The 23,931-nt window shown below is 51.9% G+C and overlaps 2 protein-coding genes across 2 annotated transcripts; both read right to left on the bottom strand.

The window, feature by feature from the left end:
• Nucleotides 1-4,485: 4,485 nt before the first annotated feature.
• LOC116974923 (zinc finger protein 239-like) lies at nt 4,486-9,727 on the bottom strand. The gene is made up of 2 exons (XM_033023530.1): nt 8,596-9,727; nt 4,486-4,527 (listed from the first exon to the last, which is right to left on the bottom strand). Exons 1-2 carry the CDS (start codon nt 9,703-9,705, stop codon nt 4,486-4,488), a joined length of 1,152 nt encoding a protein of 383 aa, XP_032879421.1. The 5' UTR covers nt 9,706-9,727.
• Nucleotides 9,728-22,640: 12,913 nt separating this feature from the next.
• Nucleotides 22,641-23,657, bottom strand: LOC116974922 (zinc finger protein 436-like; the record flags this gene model as incomplete). The annotated part of the gene is made up of 2 exons (XM_033023529.1): nt 23,280-23,657; nt 22,641-23,111 (listed from the first exon to the last, which is right to left on the bottom strand). Coding segments are annotated over exons 1-2 (849 nt in total), but the record flags the coding sequence as incomplete, so codon positions are not given.
• Nucleotides 23,658-23,931: the final 274 nt, after the last annotated feature.

Here is a 23,931-nt window from a genome sequence, read left to right as displayed (position 1 = left end):
TGGAAGCAGGACTATGAGGTTGCCGTGCATATAACAAATACAGTGAACCTCCCATCTAATACAAAGGATTTGGGAGTAATGGTTAAGCAAGCGATTGGTCTGGCGAATCCATACACGAACAAGAACTGTCTAACTGTACTGTTCAATTTTATCCGTGACCAAGGCAGGTTACTACACAGCTACAACATCATCTGGGGAGTGAGGTAACAGAGTATGTGGACCCACAGGTGTGGGCAGAAGCCTCCACTAAGGTAGGATGATTCAGATTAACCCCATCCATGTAGCTCCCCAGAAAAGTTATCACTGGCCTCAATATGACAGTACCTGCTGAAGCAGCAGGCAAGCTTGCAATTTAAATATTGTACCACCATCAACCCGGCATCCATTCTCGTCAGATCACCAGAGGAACAAGCTGAGTCAGGGCACGACTGCCCATTTGTGATTAAAGAACATACTTGTGTTTGGGAAGATTTGACAGATATTCCCATGACAAACCCTGCCTTAACTATGTATATAGATGGGAGTGCTTCAATTGGATCTCCAGGTGAAAGACTTTCAGGATATGTAATTATAGATCAGGAGGGCAATAATAATAATAATGAGGCGGCCTCTGAAACATCATTCATCATTCTCTACCAAACAAGCGGAACTGTTCACCTTCATAAGGGCATGCATCTAAGGGAAGGACTTGGGAATCTACGTTTATACTGACTTCAGATATGCTTTTGGAGTGATCTGTGACTTTGGTCAGTTGTGGAAAAACAGGGGATTCTTGACTTCAGCAGGAACACAGATTTCTCAGCAGCAATTGATATCAGACCTGTTACTACTCCTTATGTTGCCAAAATAAATTACCCAGAAGCTAAGGAAATGTCCCAAGGGTGTGGTGTGGTGGTACCTAAAATGATGAGGCTGACTAAAAGCATAGAGACCGACAAGTCTACCTCAGAAAAATCAATGCCAACCATCCAAGATGTCAGTTTTATAAATATATTTTAGTTATTGTAGATAATAATAATAATAAATTTTATTTGCGGGCGCCTTTCAAAGTCTCAAGGACACCTTACAGAAATTAACAAGAGAGAAAAAACATATAGTCGGAGTAAAATAAATAATAAGGACATCACCAATACACAAATTAAAGACAGAAATCGCTCCAAAGACAAAAAATCAAAAACACAATGTGAAGAGAGAGCAGCGGCAGCTAAACCGCGCCAGCGTCCACTCTCCCTTCCGACAGCCATCTTGGACACCGCCTAACATATTCACTTACACACAAAAAAATCATCACCCCACAATGGTTACCACTGTGGGGGAAGGCACAATGTCCAGTCCCCATCCCCAGTTCTCCCAAAGTCAGGCCTATTGAGGCCTCCGCTATTGCCTCTACGGAGGCCCGATGTTCTGGCCGGGTGCTGTTGCCCCGGCGTCGGGAGAGTCCTTTCAGTGGCTGGGCCACCTGGAACGGCCGCTTCCTAACTGGAGACCGCGGCTTCCGAAGCCGACAAGGTCGCGCCGGTTTGGAGCTCCCTGGCTCCCGATGTTAGAGTCGGTGCCGCCCGCTCCGCTCCGCAGACCCGCAGCCCGGAGGTGTTGATCTCGGCGGTCACAGCTCACCGGAGCTCCAGCGCCTCGATCCAGCGCGGCGACCCAGGCAAGGCATGGCCCGCTCCGCTCCGCGATAGCGCTCCAGCGCTGTGCCGCCACCGAAGCTGAGGTGCTGGGCGGTCCCCGCCAGGAAACGGCGCTCCACGCCCGCTGGTAGGCCACGAGGACGGGTCGACGGGCAGCCCGGAGAAAAAGCTGCCTCACCGACCAGGTAGGGACCTAGAAATATTGTTACCCCCTACCCCCCACATTAAAAATACTATCTCTCCTACAAACAAGGCACAGGACTCACTAAAACTGCAAAAAAAAGTTAGCAGCCGTTCCCCAAGATGGCTCCTCCCTCCCTTGATGTCTTTATTAAATGGATTGCTTATCCTACCATGTTTTACTGCCTATCGTATTACATTCACATTATGTTCACTCCCTTACACATCATGGAAAGGGGGGAATTTTAGAACATTGTAAAGCCACATGGTGGCATCCGCGGCTGACAAAATAAATTTACAAATTGTTTCCCAATGCCAGGTTTGCCAGAGACACAACCCTGGAAAACCTGTGCAGGTAGAACCAGGCCATATGCCTATACCACATTGGCCATTTCTGTACATCCAAATTGATTTTATTGACCTACCTAGAGTCAATCATTGCAAACACTGTTTGGTTATGGTTGACTTTTTCAGTCGATGGATTGAAGCCATTCCTACTACTAATGCAACAGCACAGTCCACTGTTGCTGCTTTGCTCCGTGAAATGATGGCTCGATTTGGACTTCCTACTGTTATCAACTCGGATAACGGACCACATTTCTCAGCTAAACTTAATGATGAAATGTGCAAGCAGCTGAATATTCGGCAACAGTTCCATTGTGTACACCATCCACAGGCTGCTGGGATTGTGGAACGAGCTAATGGAACTTTAAAAAGCAAACTTGCTGAATTAACTGAAGAGACAAAACTGAATTGGGTACAGGTTTTGCCTATGGCCCTATTCGCTATGCGAATCACACCACATTCTACCACAAAATTAACCCCTGCTGAGATAATGTACGGGAGGCCCCTCAGGACTACCAGGGGGGCTGAAGAAGTTGCAGAAACCACCTTGGATCTCCATGCCCTTGGATGAACAGTTGTTGACATACATGAAGTTACTAACAGATTCTTTGTCAGTTTTACATTCACAGGTACGAGAGGCACACCGGTCCTTGGACGAACCACCTAAAGAGGGACTGCTACAAGCTGGCGATTACCTGCTGATACACAACTGGGATCAGAAGAGACTGGACAATCGCTGTAGAGGTCCATACCTTGCGCTCCTCACCACTCCTACAGCGGCTAAGGTAGAAGGGCACCCTCGGTGGGTGCATCACTCTGACTGCAAATAGACAGCTGCGCCGGGCTGTGAATAAAGGCCTTTGGCCATGGTCCCGTTCTGGATATTATTCATTATCACCAGCTCTTTGATCATATTTATTGAACCATGGGGAAAGAATGTGCACCTTAAGGCAGCCCATGCATACGCACGACACTTTACACCTGCTAGTCAGCCCTGTTGGGTTTGTGCAGTAATGCCACGGGATGGAAGGGGAGGAATGCCCATGGTCCCTATTCCCCTTAATGTCACAGAAAAGTATGCTCTACTTTATTTTTCCTCTATCACTAATAGAACTAAGCGTCGAAACAACAGGGACAGATCCTCAAAATATGATAACTTTCAGGGATGGTACCTCCCACCCTTTAAGTCCGACTGGGAAATCCAAGTGAAAGATGGGGCCCAACTCCCACGTTTGAAGGTAATGGAGGTCTCCCAGGAACCAGTCAATGCCACCTGTCATTGTTATCACCAAGGTACAGGGGTTTTCCTGGGAAATAGCTCATGCCTTATTATGGACACTAGTGCCACCTTTGGCCCACCCCGACCTGTCAACGACACATATGGGTCTATCAATGGTTACCAGGGATGCCACCTACTGATGAGAATTGGACAAGACAGGTATATGGGCCCCATTGTTGGACAGGGTGCTGTTATTTGACTTATGTTGTCCCTGTAATGCGCCATTTTAAACAAATAACTGACCATAACATACTTGTAAACCTTACATCTGGATCTGGGCTAAAGCGGCACCTATCACCAGTTGAGAACATTGGCATGACTATGCCTGGTATGGAACAAATCGGAATGCATTTAAGGTTGACCGCCTTACTGGGCTATTGGAGGAATTGGCTAACAAAACAGCAGTTGCCCGGACGGAAACACAGGCCCAGATTGGGGCACTGACAGCCGAAACGGTTGCTATGAGGATAGTGGTGCTACAGAATCGTATGGCCTTAGATTTCATTCTGGCTGAGAAGAGAGGCACCTCTGTTATCACTGGGCAAGACTGCTGTCTGTATATTCCTGATGAGTCCTCCAATATTACTGATCTGAGCCCATATCAAGAGAGAGATAGCTGATATCCAGGGTGTGGGGGAAAATCATAACCAAAGTATATGGAGTTGGTTTAATGGATGGGGCTCCTTTTGGGGGTCTGGTGTGGCATTATGGGATTATTATTGTGATAATTATAATCGTTGCTGCATTGCTTCACTGCCTGGTACCATGTATTCACCAATGTCTGGCTTCTTGCTGCATCGCTTCACTGCCTGCCACCATGTATTCACCAATGTCTGGCTTCTTGCTGCATTGCTTCACTGCCTGGTACCATGTATTCACCAATGTCTGGCTTCTTGCTGCATTATTTGATAGATTGATTGATTGATACAATCAAAAGGGGGGAATGTAAGAGCTAGCGCGGTCCCCGCCATCTTATTTAGCTATTTTATTCATGTTAGCTGCAACCTCCATTTTGTGAATAGATTGCTGGTTAAATTTAAAGATTGACTACAGAAGTCTGCAGAAGCTTGTGAACATGACCTTCACTAACTAAAGGGAACAGAGATAACCAAAGATCTTAGAGCAGAGCAAGATGGGCTACTCCTGTAAAATACCATGGGCTGACGTGTAGTACGCTATGGAGGGGATCCTGGGCATTTTTCCCCGCCCATTTTAGTAACCAGAGCCTACCTGACCCGACCCGACTCGCAGTGTAATCAATGTTGCGGGGCAAGAGTTTGTGTGTGTGATTATAGGGTTAGATTCATAATTCTGTCAGTACATACTTCTTGTCAAGAATAAAATTTGACTCTGGTAATTGTCTTTTTTAATGTTTTTTAAATCATTTCTTTTTAAATGGCTCACAAGCAGTGTTTGAGTTGATTTTGTAGTAACCGGAACCGACCCGACTCGCAGGGTAATTGACATTGCGGGGGAAGTGTTTGTGTGTGATATAGGGTTAGATTCATAATTCTGTTAATTCTTGTTAAAGAATAAAATGTTTATAAACACACAAACATGAATGTGATATAAATGTATATAATCATATAACACACACAATTATATTTCTTCTGATCCAATGATGAACTTTATTTCAGACGAGGCAAGGGACATTAAATAAGAAACATTGTAAACCTCCCCGCAACTTCACACACACTAGGCCTTATCCCCATTCACCCCCCCCCCCCCCCCCGCGGTACTCTCTTCGTCCTGCCCTCACACTACAATGTCTCCCCCCCGTCCTATGCCCCTCTCCACGGCGTCCCGGGCCGACACTCCCCCCTTCTCCCCGGGCCGCGCACAATCCCTCTCCCGGCCCGTGCAACTCCCTCTCCCTCGACCCCGTCCCCACACTCCCTCTCCCTCTCCCCGGCCCCACACTCCTCTCCCCGGGCCCCACAACTCCCTCTCCCCGGCCCCACACTCCCTCTCCTCTCCCCGGCCCCACACTCCCTCTCCCCTGCCCCACACGCCCCTCCCCGGGCCCCACACTCCCTCTCACTCTCCCCGTCCCCACACGCCCATCTCCACCCTGTCCCCACACTCCCTCTCGCCGAGCCCAACACTCCCCCTCCCCCGGGCCCCACACCCCTCTCCTCCCCGGGCCCCACACTCCCTCTCCCCGGGCCCCACCTCCCTCTCCCCCCTCACTCCTTCCCGGGCCCCACACTCCCTCTCCGCCCCACACTCCTCCCCCCCACACTCCCTCTCCCCGGGCCACACTCCCTCTCCCTCCCTCCCTCTCCCCGGGCCCCACACTCCCTCTCCCCGCCCCAACCTCTCCCCCCCCACACTCCCTCTCCCGGCCCAATCCCTCCCTCTCCCCGGGCCCCACACTCCCCTCCTCCCCCGCCCCACACTCCCTCTCCGGGCTACTACTCCCTCTCCCTTTCCCCCCCCCACTCCCTCTTCCCCGGGCCCCCCACTCCCTCTCCCCTCCCACTCCCTCTCCCCGCCCACACTCCCTCTCCCCGGGCCCACACTCCCTCTCCTCTCCCCGGGCCCCGACTCCCTCTCCCCGCTGCAGAAACAAAGATTCGATCTTTGGCCGGAAGCAAGATGGCGGAACAAGATGGCGGAGCAAGATGGCGGGGACTGGTTGCTAAAATGAGTCCTATAATCACCCATGAATCCGCCCATGAGCGTACTACACGTTTGCGTGAGAGTAACCCATCTTGCTCTGCTATAAGATCTTTGGAGATAACGGCCGTTCCCTAGCATCTCGTTTCTTTGCCATAATCAGTGTTCTGTCTGGAGGTTGCAATGAATACAATAGTGCTTTCTTGCCTATGCAGCTGGGCCATGTATCTCTATACTCCCATATCTTATTAATGTTAGTTTGAAGGATTTCATTGTATGTAACTGAGCCCTTTGTTCACTTATGCCTACTAACCATGTGTCTAATGTTGTTTTATCAGTATAAAGCTACTTGTATTTTCTCTGTCTAGTCAGTAGAGTTGTAGCATCTTGCGAGTGTGTATCTAAGTGCACACTACTGGCTGTCCTATTTCACCTGGGTGACATAGTAAAAGTTTGTTCAACGATACCTTTGACTATGAGTTATTATTCTACTCATCAAGTCTCACAAACTTTAACAAACGGGTGAAGTGTCGGAAGTACCGGTCAGCGGATAAACGGGAAGGCATCGAGGGTCAGCGGGTACGGTGAGTCGGTGAAGGTCGGCGGCAACGGCCACGGGAAGGTCGATGACAGCGGCATCATCAGTGGTCCAGGCCCGAGATCGGTCAGGAAGGCGGTGAGTGTTGGTGCTGCTCCTCGTGGCAGCAATGGTGTCACAGGGCTGTCAGTTCCGCCTGTCCCTTACTCCCCCAAGCTGGTTTCCTCCCATTCCCCTTTCTCCCCCAATGTGGCAACCTCCCATCCCTTACCCCCCAAACTGGCAACCTCCCATTTCCCTTACTCCCCCAATCTGGCTCCCACCACACTGTCACGGGCTGTGGGTCGCCAGCGCCCACACACACGGGGCCGGGTGGAGCGGGGCCACAGCTCCGGCAGTGGACACATGGGGACGTAAACCTGGCAATGTCCCCGTCAGCTGCAGCAGAATTGGGGACAGTCCGGTCCCTCTGCCTACCCAGAGTCACTGACCACGCTGCACCAGCACTGGCATCACAACCCCCCTACCAGGGTTTCACCCCCCCCCCCCCCCCGCCCCGCCCATCGGGATGATTCCCCCCCCCCCGACCCACACCGGGGTCATTCACCCCCCCGACCCACACCGCGGTGATTCACCCCCACCCCCCGACCCACACACTAGGGTGATACAACCCCCACCCCCCCCCAACCCACATACTAGGGTGATTCACCCGACCCACACACCGGGATGATTCACCCCCCCCCCCCCACCCACACACCAGGGTGATTCACCCACCCCCCCCCCCCCAACCCCCACATGGGATGATTCACCCCCCGATCCCCACATGGGGTGATTCACCCGGGTGCCGGGCTGTCTGTAGCCCCGTCACCGTGTTTCAGCCGCCAAACACCAAACTTATTGCCAAGTGCAGGAACTATCTTTGAAGTAGTGGGGAGGTGTCCGACTGCCCTAGACCTACAGATATGCATGGAGGCGAGAATAATTTCTTATCATGGAGATGGTTGGCATTTTCCTTCATTATTGATAGCACAAGACAAATTCCGAAGAACACAATGAGGTCAGGAAAAACTTGCTTTATTTGTTACGCAAGGCACAAATGCGTTGAGACTTTCTTTTGTGCAGCTAATCCATTATTTGTCTGTCATATCTTGCAGTACAAATCATCAATCTCATCATAAAGGCAAGAGTGGGCATGTTGCTGTAGAAACTCCTCAGAGGAAAGACCCTTGTAGGAACGGAAATATTTCCTAATCTAATCAAATTTGGAGTATTGCATACAGTTCTTGTAACGCCATTGCAGGACTGATGTGGAGGCTTTGGGGAAGGTGCAAAGATGGTTAACCAGAATGTTTTAAAAACAAGGAACTGCAGATGCTGGTTTACAAAAAAGGACACAAATGCTGGAGTAACTCAGCGGGACAGGCAGTATCTCTGGAGAGATGGAATGGGTGATTGAAGAAATGACCCGTAACGTTACCCATTCCTTCCAGCATTTTGTGTTTACCTAAACAGTGCCTATCTGTCCATGTGGCGGTGTGCCAGCAGGCTGGAGGAGTGGGCAAAGGCCTTGTCACAGAGCGGGCAGGTGAAGGGGCGCTGGCTGGTGTGGACTCGCCGGTGCTCGAGCACGTGGTCAAGTCGGTCAAAGCCCTTTCCACAGGATGGGCAGGGGAAGGGACGCTCACCGCTGTGGGTACGCCAGTGCTGCCACAGGCTGGACATGTGGGTGAAACCCTTGCCACACTCAGCGCACACAAAGGGTCTCTCTCCGGTGTGTATCCACTGATGCTCCCGCAGCCCCCATGCGTTCTTGTCACAGTGGGAGCAGCTGCTCGCCAGCGTGGGTCCCCCGGTGCTGCCGCAACCCCTACGAGCTGTCGAACTACTCACCACAGTACGGGCAGTCATAGGGCTGGCCACTGGTGAGACAGGGGATGGGAGGCCATGGCAAAGTGCTCTTCACACACCGGGCTGGGGATGGGACAATCGCCGGCGTGCACCCGCTGGTGGGACAGCAGGCTGTCGGAGCGGCTAAAGCCCTTGCCGCAATGGCCGCAGGTGTAGGGGCGCTCGCCGGTGTGGGTGCGCTGGTGCGCCCGCAGGTTGCTGGAATAGGTGAAGCACTTGCCGCACTGGGCGCAGGTGTAGGGGCGCTCGCCGGTGTGGGTGCGCTGGTGCTGCATCATGTTGCTGGAGCGGGTGAAGCCCTTGCCGCACTGGGCACAGGTGTAGGGGCGCTCGCCGGTGTGGGTGCGCTGGTGCTTCAGTAGACTGCTGGACAGGGTGAAGTCTTTGCCGCACTGGGAGCAAGTGTAGGGGCGCTCGCCGGTGTGGGTGCGCTGATGCTGCCGCAGGAGACTGGACTGGATGAAGCCCTTGCCGCATTGGGCGCAGGTGTAGGGGCGCTCGCTGGTGTGGGTGCGCTGGTGCCTCATCAGGCTGCTGCACTGCGAGAAACATTTGTCGCACTGGGCGCAAGTGTAGGGGCGCTCGCTGCTGTGGGTGCGATGGTGCTCCAGCAGGTGACTGGACTGGATGAAGTCCTTGCCGCACTGGACGCAGGTGTAGGGGCGTTCGCCGGTGTGCGTGCGCTGGTGCACCAGCAGGTTGGCGGTACGGGAAAAGCCCTTGCCGCACTGGGCACAGCTGAAGGGGCGCTCGCTGGTGTGGGTGCGCTGGTGCTTCTGCAGGTAACTGGAGCGGGAAAAGCCCTTGCCGCACTGGGCGCAGGTGTAGGGGCGTTCGCTGGTGTGAGTGCGCTGGTGCTCCAGCAGGTTGCTGGAGCAGGTAAAGCCCTTGCCGCAGTCGCTGCAGGTGTAGGGCTGCTCCCCGGTGTGGGTGCGCCTGTGCCTCTTCAGGTGCAGCGACGACTTGAAGCCTTTGCCGCAGTCGGAGCAGATGAAGTGCCGCTCGCTGCTGTGCACCAGCCGGTGCTCGTGTAGCCCCGACCACCATGTAAATCTTTTCCCACAGGTGGGGCAGTCGAAGGGGCGTTCTCTCGTGTGCACCCACCGGTGGGCCTCCAGCATGCTTGGCTTCTGCCAGGCCTTGCCACACACGTCGCACTCATAACGCTTGACCTTGTTGTGCCCCGTCATGTGGTCCTCCATCAAAGCTCAGCCCACACACCGAGCGGATTGGGAGGCTCACCGGCACCCTGGCCGCCCTCATTGGCCGCTCACGTCCCCGTCTCTCCGTCCACAGCAATGGCTCCTAAACCCTGCAGGAGGGGAACACAGAGGGTCAACAAATGGCAAACAGGACATTACTAATGAATAACTTTACTAGCACATATTGGGTCCGTTTATGGTGGAGGAAACTGTCATATAATTCTGCATGGCACAGTGGCGCAGCGGTACAGCTGCTGCCTCACCACCAGAGACCCGGTCTCTCTGTCTCTCTCTCTGTCTCTCTCACTCTCTCTCTGCCTTTCTCCGTCTCTCTCTGTCTCTCTCTCTCTCTGTCTCTCTCTCTCTCTGTCTCTTTCTCGCTGTCTCTCTCTCACTCTCTCTCTGTCTCTCACACTCTCTCTGTCTCTCTCTCCGTGTGTCTCTCTCACTGTTCCACTCTCTATCTCTGTCTCGCTCTGTTCCTCTCTGTCTCTCCCTCTCTGGCTCTCTGTCTGTCTCTCTCTCTCATAGAAACATAGAAAATAGGTGCAGCAGGAGGCCATTCGGCCCTTCCACCCATCACCGCCATTCACTGCGATCATGGCTGATAGTCCGCAATCAATAACCCGTGCCTGCCTTTCCCCCATATCCCTTGATTTCACTAGCTCCTAGAGCTCTATCTAACTCTCTTAAGTCCATCCAGTGACTTGGCGTCCACTGCCCTCTGTGGCAGGGAATTCCACAAATTTACAACTCTCTGGGTGAAAAAGTTTTTTCTCACCTCAGTCTTAAATGGCCTTCCCTTTATTCTAAGACTGTGGCCCCTGGTTCTGGACTCGTCCAACATTGGGAACATTTTTCCTGCATTCAGCTTGACCAGTCCTTTTATAATTTTATATGTTTCTATAAGAACCCCCTCATCCTTCTAAACTCCAGTGAATACAAGCCTAGTCTTTTCAATCATTCCTCATATGACAGTCCCGCCACCCCAGGGATCAATCCCGTGAACCTATGCTGCACTGCCTCAATCACAAGGATGCCCTTCCTCAAATTAGGAGACCAAAACTGGAAGCAATACTTCAGATATGGTCTTACCAGAGCCATATATGCTTGTGGAATTCCCTGCCAATTTGGTTTTTACTGAGAATGTTGTATTTGTTAAGTAAATCCTGCATTCTGTTATTTATGATACTGCAGAATAACTTCCATAGGCAGCTACTGACACAGATGCCACGATAATTATTTGGGTCTGACTTGTCTCCACTCTTATAAATGGGCGAAATAATCCCTTGACACCAAATATCAGGGAAATAACCTGAGCATAGTATGATGTTGAACAGCCTAAGCACTATGTCCTGCATCTACGGAGTGCTGTACTTGAGCATTTCATTTTTAATGCTGTCTGGACCACAGGCTTTCTTTAAGTGAATAGATTTTATTTTTATGGTCAATTCTTCCAAAGTAATTGGCAAATCAAAAGGGTTTTGATAATCGTTAAATATTGTTTCTAGTGTCTGGAGTTATTCTTTGATATGTAAATAGTTTACGTTTATTTTATTTCCCTGGCTCTGTGTCTCTGTCCCTGTCCCTGTCTCTGTCCCTGTCCCTGTCTCTGTCCCTGTCCCTGTCCCTGTCCCTGTCTCTCTCCCTGTCTCTGTCTCTCTCCCTGTCTCTGTCTCTGTCCCTGTCTCTGTCCCTGTCTCTGTCTCTCTCCCTGTCTCTGTCCCTCTCCCTCTCCCTGTCCCTCTCCCTCTCCCTGTCCCTGTCCCTGTCTCTGTCTCGGTCCCTGTCTCTGTCCCTGTCTCTGTCCCTGTCCCTGTCTCTGTCCCTGTCCCTGTCCCTGTCCCTGTCCCTGTCTCTGTCTCTCTCCCTGTCTCTGTCTCTGTCCCTGTCCCTGTCTCTGTCCCTGTCTCTGTCTCTCTCCCTGTCTCTGTCCCTCTCCCTGTCCCTCTCCCTCTCCCTGTCCCTGTCCCTGTCCCTGTCTCTGTCTCGGTCCCTGTCTCTGTCTCTGTCCCTCTCCCTCTCCCTCTCCCTCTCCCTCTCCCTCTCCCTCTCCCTGTCCCTGTCCCTGTCTCTGTCCCTGCCCCTGTCTCTGTCCCTGCCCCTGTCCCTGTCCCTGTCCCTGTCCCTGTCCCTGTCCCTGTCCCTGCCCCTGTCCCTGTCTGTTTGTCCCTGCCCCTGTCCCTGCCCCTGTCCCTGTCCCTGCCCCTGTCCCTGCCCCTGCCCCTGTCCCTATCCCTGTCTGTCCCTGTCCCTGTCCCTGCCTCTGTCCCTGTCTCTCTCCTTCTCCCTGTCCCTGTCCCTGTCCCTGTCTCTGTCTCTGTCCCTGTCTCTGTCCCTGTCTCTGTCCCTGTCCCTGTCCCTGTCCCTGTCCGTCTCTGTCCCTGTCCCTGTCCCTGTCCCTGCCTCTGTCCCTGTCCCTGCCCCTGTCCCTGTCCCTGTCCCTGTCCCTGTCCCTGTCTCTGTCCCTGTCCCTGTCTCTCTCCCTGTCCCTGTCCCTGTCCCTGTCCCTGTCCCTGTCTCTGTCCCTGTCCCTGTCTCTGTCCCTCTCCCTGTCCCTGTCCCTGTCTCTGTCCCTGTCCCTGTCCGTCTCTCTCCCTGTCCCTGTCCCTGTCCCTGCCTCTGTCCCTGTCCCTGTCCCTGTCCTTGTCCCTGCCTCTGTCCCTGTCCCTGTCCCTGTCCCTGTCCCTGTCTCTGTCCCTGTCCCTGTCCCTGTCCCTGTCTCTCTCCCTGTCCCTGTCCCTGTCCCTGTCCCTGTCCCTGTCTCTGTCTCTGTCCCTGTCTCTGTCCCTGTCTCTCTCTCTGTCCCTGTCCCTGTCCCTGTCCCTGTCCCTGTCCCTGTCCCTGTCTCTGTCCCTGCCTCTGTCCCTGCCTCTGTCCCTGTCCCTGTCCCTGCCCCTGTCCCTGTCCCTGTCCCTGTCCCTGCCTCTGTCCCTGCCTCTGTCCCTGCCTCTGCCCCTGTCCCTGTCCCTGTCCCTGTCCCTGTCTCTACCCCTGTCCGTCCCTGTCCCTGTCCCTGCCCCTGTCCCTGTCCCTGTCCCTGTCCCTGTCCCTGCCCCTGCCCCTGCCCCTGCCCCTGCCCCTGCCCCTGTCTCTACCCCGTATTGTTGCGGCCCGGCCCGGCTCCGCCAACCCAAGTCCCGGTCACTGTGAGTCTCCCGGTGCGAGGCCGCAGATTGGAGCCGCCGCCGGCACCGAATCCCCAGCGATGCCCGCCCGGTGCTGACGGCTCATTCACTCACCCCGACCCCGCCCGCCCGCCCGGCCCGACCCCTGACCCACCGGGGCCGCCCTGACCCCTGACCCACCGGGGCCGCCCTGACCCACCGGGGCTGCCCTGACCCCTGACCCACCGGGGCCGCTCACTCACTCAGTGAATGAAAGACGCGGACGATACAGAGCGATATCACTCCGTGATGGCAGCCAGCGGTCCTCCAGGCGGGCGAGCGGATCACAGATGGTCCTCCAGGCCAGGCGGGGCGAGCCGAGCGCCGATGGTCCTCCGGGCCGGTCCTCCAGGCGGGGTGATATCGGTCTGTATCGTCCCGTGTCCTTCATTCACTCCCCCCCCCCCCCCCCCCCCTCTCCCCTCACCCGCCCCCCCCCTCTCCCCCCACTCTCTCCCCCCACCCTCTCTCCCTCTCTCTCGCCCTCTCTCTCTCCCTCTCTCCCCCCCTTCTCCCCTCTCCTCCCCTCCTCCTCTCTCCCCCCCTCCTCCCTCTCTCTCCCCCCTCCTCCTCTCTCATCCCCCCCCTCCTCCCTCTCTCTCCTTCCCTCTCTCCCCCCCCTCCTCCCTCTCCTCCCCCCTCCTCCTCTCTCTCCCCCCTCCCTCCTCCCTCTCTCCCCCCCTCCTCCCTCTCCTCCCCCCCCCCCCCTCCCTCTCTCCCCCCCCTCCTCCCTCTCTCCTCCCCCCCTCCTCCCTCTCTCTCCCCCCCTCCCAGCTCTGTCCCCTCCTCTCTCTATCTCAAACCCAGGGCCCATGACAGGGGGGTACAGGGGGAACCAATCGTACCCGGGACACAAAGGAGGGGGGGCCGGAATTTCCTGAAATCTCAGAAAATGTTTGGATATATTTAGTGAAGACTGACATTCACATTCTATGTGAGCCGACATAGTTTTATATTTTGTAATCCGTAGACATTGTGATCCATAATAAAGCGGGGAATGTTAAGGTGGCGTGTGTTCGGGGTGAGGAGCTTATTAATGAGGGGGAAGGGGAAGACCCATCACTGGGGGGGGGCACTAGGACCCAGCAGCCACACACCAGGTGTTGTCTGTCTGTCTGGCCGCATGCTGAGATCCAGGGTGTGGGGGAAATCTGATTGGTGATCATAACCAAAGTATATGGAGTTGGTTTAATGGATGGGGCTCCTTTTGGGGTCTGGTGTGGCATTATGGGATTATTATTGTGATAATTATAATCGTTGCTGCATTGCTTCACTGCCTGGTACCATGTATTCACCAATGTCTGGCTTCTTGCTGCATTATTTGATAGATTGATTGATACAATCAAAAGGGGGGAATGTAAGAGCTAGCGCGGTCCCCGCCATCTTATTTAGCTATTTTATTCATGTTAGCTGCTACCTCCATTTTGTGAATAGATTGCTGGTTAAATTTAAAGATTGACTACAGAAGTCTGCAGAAGCTTGTGAACATGACCTTCACTAACTAAAGGGAACAGAGATAGCGGCCGTTCCCTAGCATCTCGTTTCTTTGCCATATCTGAAAAAGCTACTTTTATAACTACTTAACCAGGTTCGCTTCTTAATAAACAGACACCACACAAACTGTTTGGTAGACCAGTTCAAAACTTTACTTATTATCGGCCGATGGAAGGGAGGAAGAACTCCAGCTAAGTGACCAATGTAGACACTCGACTGTCCTCGGGCCACTTCTCTGAACAACAGAATTACATTGCATTAAATAGGGTTTTTTTGTCCCCTTAGCACATTCCACAGACATTAGTCATGGTCAGAGGTACAGGAAAAGGTTTCCACAGAATGCATCACATCAAAGGCATTTTGTTTACATGGTACAAGATATACTAAAAACATTGGCCATTTGGTTTAGGTCATTTTATCTTCAAAGAGATCACCCTAGCACTTTTGCTGCTTCCTCTCTGTCACTTGGTCCCTCATAAACATAGGACACTTGGTTTACGGCATCTTACATCAAAGAAATCTCTCTAGCTTCTCCTCTCTGCTTGTCACTTGGGAGACAATGTTATAGGATTTATTATCTCACACACCCCAACCTGAGGCAAGCCTAATTTTAGACTAAATATAAGCTGTAAGCTAGCCCAGAAGCCAATTTAATATCTTCTTATATTTTTAACTAAAATTCGGCTTCATCATTCCATCCTTTTATCAAAATTTTGATAACAACTACAGTCCTTGCTGAGTACATACGAAAACCATAAGCATCTCATCAGACAAATTAATAGTACACTAGTAACACAATCAATTCATAGTGGACACAAGTTCCACAAGTCCCTCCAAACATTTTAAATGGCCACCAACCTCCCCCGGACGTGACACTAATATACTACCATAGGACAGGAAAAGGATCATAAAAATTGCTTAGCCTTTATTCGGCTTCGCTTGGAATTCCCCGTGTGCTGGTGTAATTGGTTCATGCTTCTCTTGTGTGGCACTGCATTTGCAACATAACAATGCCCTGTCACAAATATACTGTTTCCTTAAAATACACCAGGTCCTTGGTTGTGGCAAAAACAGGTAGATTTAACTGGCCTTTGCAGACCTCTTACTGTCTGTAGTCAGGTATCTTTGCTGCGCTTGTCATGTTTGACTTCAATCTTGTTTAAAAGGAGGTGTGTACCATCCTTTAAATGTGGGTTAGTCCACAAGCTTGCCATTCTGAAGAAAGTTCAGTCCATGTGGGCTGGGCCACCCCAGAATAAAGGGAGCATCAATAGCCCATCGTCCTTGTTTCCACAAACTGTTCACAGTCAATCAAATGTATCCATCGACGATGATCTTCCATCTTCACAGCAGTTCATGTTCTTAGCAGCCCTTGGTTGTTTCTTTCAACACAGTCTCAATTTCTTCTTGTCCCAGCACCCCCGTCATCGTATAGCTTTTATGGCCTTGGTCACTGGTTTCCAGCAAAAACTTCTCCAACCTGGGAATGTAGATCTGGCAAGACATGGGTTAATTGCCGACCATACATAATTAGTTAATTGCCCAGGGCCTGTAGGTGGCTTCCCCCCACTCTCCAGGGGGTGGACACAGCAGCTTTTCCTGTATCAATAAAAAGTTGTAAATCTTGTTCACCAGCTGAGTTTCTCCAGCACTTTTGTCCACCTTTGATCCGCCAGCATCTCCAGTTCCTTCCTAACACTTCCCTTTGAATTTATTCTTTAATTCGATTATATCCGAAGAGGCTCTCCCCACCTAAATATTCAATTCTCCAAATATGTTCTCTTCCCCAATCTACTTTATCTTCTCACCTTTCATCCCTCATTGTGAGTTCCCTCAAACCCCCTTTTGTAAGTCATAAGACAATTTTTCATCTACCTTCATTTCCCTCACACAGCACATGCTTCAACATCTTTTTGTTTAGTTGCAAACAGTAATCTTGCTTCATTTGCATTTTAAAAGACAACCTCTGTTACCATATCAAAACAATATTTCCCAAAAGAACTCACTCAGAATCAGTAATCAATAATACATTTTCTTTTTCTCTGTAATTTTGACATTTCCAATCTCATTTAACACTTTAATCGGGATGAGTCTTTTTTTAAACTTGATTCAAAAGATTTATAATCAACCAACACATTTTATCATTCGAGTATAGCTCCGCCCCCCATTCATGCCTGTTTCTTAACAGAACACACCATAAACTGTCCATTTGCATTTTAAAGGACAATTTCTTAAAGCGACACACAACTTTGCTCATTGCTTCGAATTTCACACATTCCACGTAAAAAAACATTGCTTTACAATCAGTACATATACAAAAACATTGTTTTACCAGCAGTATATAATTTCATCTTCAAAGACGTCTCTTTGTAATTTACTTTCCCTTTTTCTGACAAGACTTCTGTTTACCAAAATCCTGGTTACCTAACCCTAATTGGACATTGATCCAGATCATGATTAGTCAGACTCCCCTTGACTTTTCAGTCTCCCGAGCTCTTTCCTCATTTCTCCATCAAATTTCCCTTCATCCCCAATTTTTTTATAACATAGTTGCCTGTCAGAAAAAGGATTTACCTCCAGGGTAATTTTGTTTTGCAATCCCCATTGACTCTTTCCACCATCCCAGATGCCTGTGGGTGGTGTACACAGTGAAATTGCAGTAGAATATTAAAATGTGCACATATTTCCTTATCAATAGTGGTTAAAATGAGGACCATTGTCTGAGCTTATGACAGTAGGTAGGCCAAACCTGGGATTAACAACAATGTTACTGTAGTTTCAGCAGTATTATTAGTGGTTGGAAGAGCTTCACTCCACCTGCTAAATAAATCTAAAATCACTAAGCAATATTTATAACACTGGGCCCTTGGCATTTCAATAAAATCAATCTGTATGCATTCAAACGATCGTGATTGCATTGGCGTCACCCCTGAGGGTATCTTAAATGGTCTCTATACTCCCATATCGTTTTAATGTTAGTTTGAAGGATTTCATTGTATGTAACTGAGCCCTTTGTTCACTTATGCCTACTAACCATGTGACTAATGTTGTTTTATCAGTATAAAGATACTTATATATTCTCTGTATAGTCAGTAGAGTTGTAGCATCTTGCGAGTGTGTATCTAAGTGCACACTACTGGCTGTCCTATTTCACCTGGGTGACATAGTAAATGTTTGTTCAACGAGACCTTTGACTCTTTGAGTTATTATTCTACTCATCAAGTCTCACAAACTTTAACACCAGGCCCGGTGCTGAGCCTTGGACTCTGGTAAGGTGACGGCTGCAGCTCACTGATGGGCAGTGGAATGGCCAGGGCCGGCAGAGTCACTGGTCGAGGCTCGCTGGGAGTGGAGTGACACACGGGTGAAGTGTCAGAAGTGCCGGTCAGCGGATAAACGGGAAGGCAGCGAGGGTCAGCGGGTCCGGTGAGTCGGTGAAGGTCGGCGGCAACGTCATCATCAGTGGTCCAGGCCCAAGATCGGTCAGGAAGGCGGTGAGTGTTGGTGCTGCTCCTCGTGGCAGCAATGGTGTCGCGGGGCTGTCTGTTCCGCCTGTCCCTTACTCCCCCAAGCTGGTTTCCTCCCATTCCCCTTACTCCCCCAATCTGGCTCCCACCACACTGTCACGGGCTGTGGGTCGGCAGCGCCCACACACACAGGGCCGGGTGGAGCGGGGCCGCAGCTCCGGGCAGTGGACGTACGGGGACGTAAACCTGGCAATATCCCCGTCAGCTGCAGCAGAGTTGGGCACAGTCTGGTCCCTCCGCCCACCCAGAGTCACTGACCATGCTGCACCGGCACCACGACCCTCCTACCAGGGTTTCACCCCCCCCCCCCCGACCCACACACCAGGGTGATTCACCCCTCCCCCCGACCCACATAGAAACATAGAAACATAGAAAATAGGTGGAGTAGGCCATTCGGCCCTTCGAGCCTGCACCGCCATTCAATATGATCATGGCTGATCATCCAACTCAGTATCCTGTTCCTGCCTTCTCTCCATACCCCCTGATCCCTTTAGCCACAAGGGCCACATCTAACTCCCTCTTAAACATAGCCAATGAACTGGCCTCAACTACCTTCTGCGGCAGAGAATTCCAGAGATTCACCACTCTCTGTGTGAAAAAAGTTTTCCTCATCTCGGTCCTAAAAGATTTCCCCCTTATCCTTAAACTGTGACCCCTTGTTCTGGACTTCCCCAACATCGGGAACAATCTTCCTGCATCTAGCCTGTCCAACCCCTTAAGAATGTTGTAAGTTTCTATAAGATCCCCCCTCAATCTTCTAAATTCTAGCGAGTACAAACCAAGTCTATCCAGTCTTTCTTCATATGAAAGTCCTGACATAGAAACATAGAAATTAGGTGCAGGAGTAGGCCATTCGGCCCTTCGAGCCTGCACCGCCATTCAATATGATCATGGCTGATCATCCAACTCAGTATCCCGTACCTGCCTTCTCTCCATACCCTCTGATCCCCTTAGCCACAAGGGCCACATCTAACTCCCTCTTAAATATAGCCAATGAACTGGCCTCGACTACCCTCTGTGGCAGGGAGTTCCAGAGATTCACCACTCTCTGTGTGAAAAAAGTTCTTCTCATCTCGGTTTTAAAGGATTTCCCCCTTATCCTTAAGCTGTGACCCCTTGTCCTGGACTTCCCCAACATCGGGAGCAATCTTCCTGCATCTAGCCTGTCCAACCCCTTAAGAATTTTGTAAGTTTCTATAAGATCCCCTCTCAATCTCCTAAATTCTAGAGAGTATAAACCAAGTCTATCCAGTCTTTCTTCATAAGACAGTCCTGACATCCCAGGAATCAGTCTGGTGAACCTTCTCTGCACTCCCTCTATGGCAATAATGTCCTTCCTCAGATTTGGAGACCAAAACTTTTCCTTTCTCTCTATCCCTCCTGAATATTGAATATCCCTGGATGTTCAGATCCCAGCCTTGGTCACCCTGGAGCCATGTCTCCGTGATCCCAACTATATCATAGTCATTAATAGCTATCTGCACATTCAACTCATCCACCTTATTCCGAATGCTCCTTGCATTGAGACACAAAGCCTTCAGGCTTGTTTTTACAACACTCTTACCCCTTATACAATTATGTTGAAAAGTGGCCCTTTTTGATTTTTGCCCTGGATTTTCCGGCCTGACACTTTTACTTTTCACCTTGCTACCTATTGCTTCTACCCTCATTTTACACCCCTCTCTCTACGCTCACACATTTAAGAAACCCTTTCCCTTTAACTCCATCCTCCACTAGCCCATTCAACACCCCACCCCCCTTATTCAGCTGACATCCCAGGAATCAGTCTGGTGAACCTTCTCTGTACTCCCTCTATGGCAAGAATGTCTTTCCTCAGATTAGGAGACCAAAACTGTACGCAATACTCCAGGTGTGGTTTCACCAAGACCCTGTACAACTGCAGTAGAACCTCCCTGCTCCTATACTCAAATCCTTTTGCTATGAATGCTAACATACCATTCGCCTTCTTCACTGCCTGCTGCACCTGCATGCCTACTTTTAATGACTGGTGTACCATGACACCCAGGTCTCGTTGCATCTCCCCCTTTCCTAATCAGCCACCATTCAGATAATAATCTACTTTCCTGTTTTTGCCACCAAAGTGGATAACCTCACATTTATCCACATTATACTGCATCTGCCATGCATTTGCCCACTCACCCAGCCTATCCAAGTCACCTTGCAGCCTCCTAGCATCCTCCTCACAGCTAACACTGCCCCCCAGCTTCGTGTCATCCGCAAACTTGGAGATGTAGCATTCAATTCCCTCGTCCAAATCATTAATATATATCGTAAATAGCTGGGGTCCCAGAACTGAGCCTTGCGGTATCCCACTAGTCACTGCCTGCCATTGTGAAAAGGACCCGTTTACTCCTACTCTTTGCTTCCTGTCTGCCAACCAGTTCTCTATCCACATCAATACTGAACCCCCAATACCGTGTGCTTTAAGTTTGTATACTAATCTCTTATGTGGGACCTTGTATGAAAGCCTTCTGAAAGTCCAGATATAACACATCCACTGGTTCTCCCTTATCCACTCTACTAGTTACATCCTCGAAAAATTCTATAAGATTCGTCAGACATAATTTACCCTTCATAAATCCATGCTGACTTTATCCAATGATTTCACCACTTTCCAAATGTGCTGCTATCCCATCTTTAATAACTGATTCTTGCAGTTTCCCCACTACCGACGTTAGACTAATGGTCTATAATTCCCCGTTTTCTCTCTCCCTCCCTTTTTAAAAAGTGGTGTTACATTAGCTACCCTCCAATCCTCAGGAACTACTCCAGAATCTAAAGAGTTTTGAAAAATTATCACTAATGCATCCACTATTTCTGGGGCTACTTCCTTAAGTACTCTGGGATGCAGCCTATCTGGCCCTGGGGATTTATCGGCCTTTAATCCATTCAATTTACCTAACACCACTTCCCGGCTAACCTGTATCACCCCCCCCACGACCCACACACCAGGGTGATTCACCCACCTCCGACCCCCGACCCCACATGGGGTGATTCACCCCCCCCCCCCACGACCCACACACCAGGGTGATTCACCCACCCCCGAACCCGACCCCACATGGGTTGTTTCACCCCTCCCCCCCCCGACCCACACCGGGGTGATTCACCCCGCCCCCCCCCCCCCCCCGACCCACACCGGGATGATTCACCCACCTCCGACCCCCGACCCCACATGGGGTGATTCACCCCCCACCCCGACCCACACCGGGGTGATTCACCCCCCCCCCTCCCCCGACCCACACCACGGTGATTCACCCCACATCGACTCACACACCAGGATGATTCTCCCCCCTCCCCCCACATGGGGTGATTCACCCGGGTGCCGGGCTGTCTGTAGCCCCGTCACCGCGTTTCAGCCGCCAAACACCAAACTTATTGCCAAGTGCAGGAACTATCTTTGAAGCAGTGGGGAGGTGTCCGACTGCCCTACGCCTACAGATATGCATGAAGGCGAGAATAATTTCTTATCATTATGGAGATGGTTGGCATTTTCTTTCATTATTGATAGCACAAGACAAATTCCGAAGAACACAGTGAGGTCAGGAAAAACTTGCTTTATTTGTTACGCAAGGCACAAATGCGTTAAGACTTTCTTTTGTGCAGCTAATCCATTATTTGTCTGTCATATCTTGCAGTACAAATCATCAATCTCTTCATAAAGGCAAGAGTGGGCATGTTGCTGTAGAAACTCCTCAGAGGAAAGACCCTTGTAGAAACGGAAATATTTCCTAATCTAATCAAATTTGGAGTATTGCATACAGTTCTTGTAACGCCATTGCAGGACTGATGTGGAGGCTTTGGGGAAGGTGCAGAGATGGTTAACCAGAATGGTTTAAAAACAAGGAACTGCAGATGCTGGTTCACAAAAAAGGACACAAATGCTGGAGTAACTCAGCGGGACAGGCAGTATCTTTGGAGAGATGGAATGGGTGATTGAAGAAATGACCCGTAACGTTACCCATTCCTTCCAGCATTTTGTGTTTACCTAAACAGCGCCTATCTATCCACGTGGCGGTGTGCCAGCAGGCTGGAGGAACGGGCAAAGGCCTTGTCACAGTGCGGGCAGGTGAAGGGGCGCTGGCCGGTGTGGACTCGCCGGTGCTCGAGCACGTGGTCAAGTCGGTCAAAGCCCTTTCCACTGGATGGGCATGGGAAGGGACGCTCACCGCTGTGGGTACGCCGGTGCTGCCACAGGCTGGACATGTGGGTGAAACCCTTGCCACACCTCTCTCCAGTGTGTATCCACTGGTGCTCCCGCAGCCCCCAAGCGTTCTTGTTATAGTGGGAGCAGCTGCTCGCCAGCGTGGGTCCGCCGGTGCTGCTGCAACCCCTATGGGCTGTCAAACTACTCACCACAGTAAGGGCAGTCGTAGGGCTGGCCACTGGTGTGCACGCACTGGTGAGACAGAGCATGGGAGGCCATGGCAAAGTGCTCTTCACACACCGGGCTGGGGATGGGGCAGTCGCTGGCGTGCACCCGCTGGTGGGACAGCAGGCTGTCGGAGCGGCTAAAGCCTTTGCCGCAATGGCCGCAGGTGTAGGGGCGCTCGCCGGTATGGGTGCGCTGGTGCGCCAGCAGGGTGCTGGAATGGGTGAAGCACTTGCCGCACTGGGCGCAGGTGTAGGGGCGCTCGCCGGTGTGGATGCGCTGGTGCTCCAGCATGTTGCTGGAGCATGTAAAGCCCTTGCCGCACTGGGCACAGGTGTAGGGGCGCTCGCCGGTGTGGGTGCGCTGGTGCTTCAGTAGACTGCTGGACAGGGTGAAGCCTTTGCCGCACTGGGAGCAAGTGTAGGGGCGCTCGCCGGTGTGGGTGCGCTGATGCTGCCGCAGGAGACTGGACTGGATGAAGCCCTTGCCGCATTGGTCGCAGGTGTAGGGGCGCTCGCTGGTGTGGGTGCGCTGGTGCCTCATCAGGCTGCTGGACTGCGAGAAACTTTTGCCGCACTGGGAACAAGTGTAGGGGCGCTCGCTGCTGTGGGTGCGCTGGTGCTCCAGCAGGTGACTGGACTGGATGAAGTCCTTGCCGCACTGGATGCAGGTGTAGGGGCGCTCGCCGGTGTGGGTGCGCTGGTGCTCCTGCAGGTAACTGGAGCGGGTGAAGTCCTTGCCGCACTGGTCGCAGGTGTAGGGGCGCTCGCTGGTGTGGGTGCGCTGGTGCTCCAGCAGTTGACTGGAGCGGCTGAAGTCCTTGCCGCACTGGACGCAGGTGTAGGGGCGTTCGCCGGTGTGCATGCGCTGGTGCACCAGCAGGTTGGAGGAGCGGGAAAAGCCCTTGCCGCACTGGGCACAGCTGAAGGGGCGCTCGCTGGTGTGAGTGCGCTGGTGCTCCAGCAGGTGACTGGGCTGGGTGAAGCCCTTGCCGCACTGGGCGCAGGTGTAGGGACGCTCGCCGGTGTGGATGCGCTTGTGCACCAGCAGGCTGCTGGAGCAGGTAAAGCTCTTGCCGCAGTCGCTGCAGGTATAGGGCCGCTCCCCGGTGTGGGTGCGCCTGTGCCTCTTCAGATGCGGAGACGACTTGAAGGCTTTGCCGCAGTCAGAGCAGATGAAGGGCCGCTCACTGCTGTGCACCCGCCGGTGCTCGTGCAGCCCCGACCACCGTGTAAAGCTCTTCCCACAGGTGGAGCAGTCGAAGGGGCGTTCTCTCGTGTGCACCCGCCGGTGGGCCTCCAGCCGGCTCGGCTGCTGCCAGGCCTTGCCACACACGTCACACTCATAACGCTTGACCTTGTTGTGCCCAGTCATGTGGTCCTCCATCAAAGCTCAGCCCGCACACCGAGCAGATTGGGGGGCTCACCGGCACCCTGGCCGCCCTCAATTGCCGCTCACGTCCCCGTCTCTCCGTCCACAGCAATGGCTCCTAAACCCTGCAGGAGGGGAACACAGAGGATCAACAAATGGCAAACAGGACATTACTAATGAATAACTTTACCAGCACATATTGGGTGCATTTATGGCGAAGGAAACTGTTATATAATTCTGCATGGCACAGTGGCGCAGCTGCTGCCTCACCACCAGA

This window comes from Amblyraja radiata, chromosome 7 (genome assembly GCF_010909765.2).
Source record: "Amblyraja radiata isolate CabotCenter1 chromosome 7, sAmbRad1.1.pri, whole genome shotgun sequence".
In the NCBI taxonomy this organism is placed as follows: Eukaryota; Metazoa; Chordata; class Chondrichthyes; order Rajiformes; family Rajidae; genus Amblyraja; species Amblyraja radiata.
The sequence above is the reverse complement of the archived record's forward strand: the minus strand, read 5'-3'. Positions and strand labels throughout refer to the sequence as shown.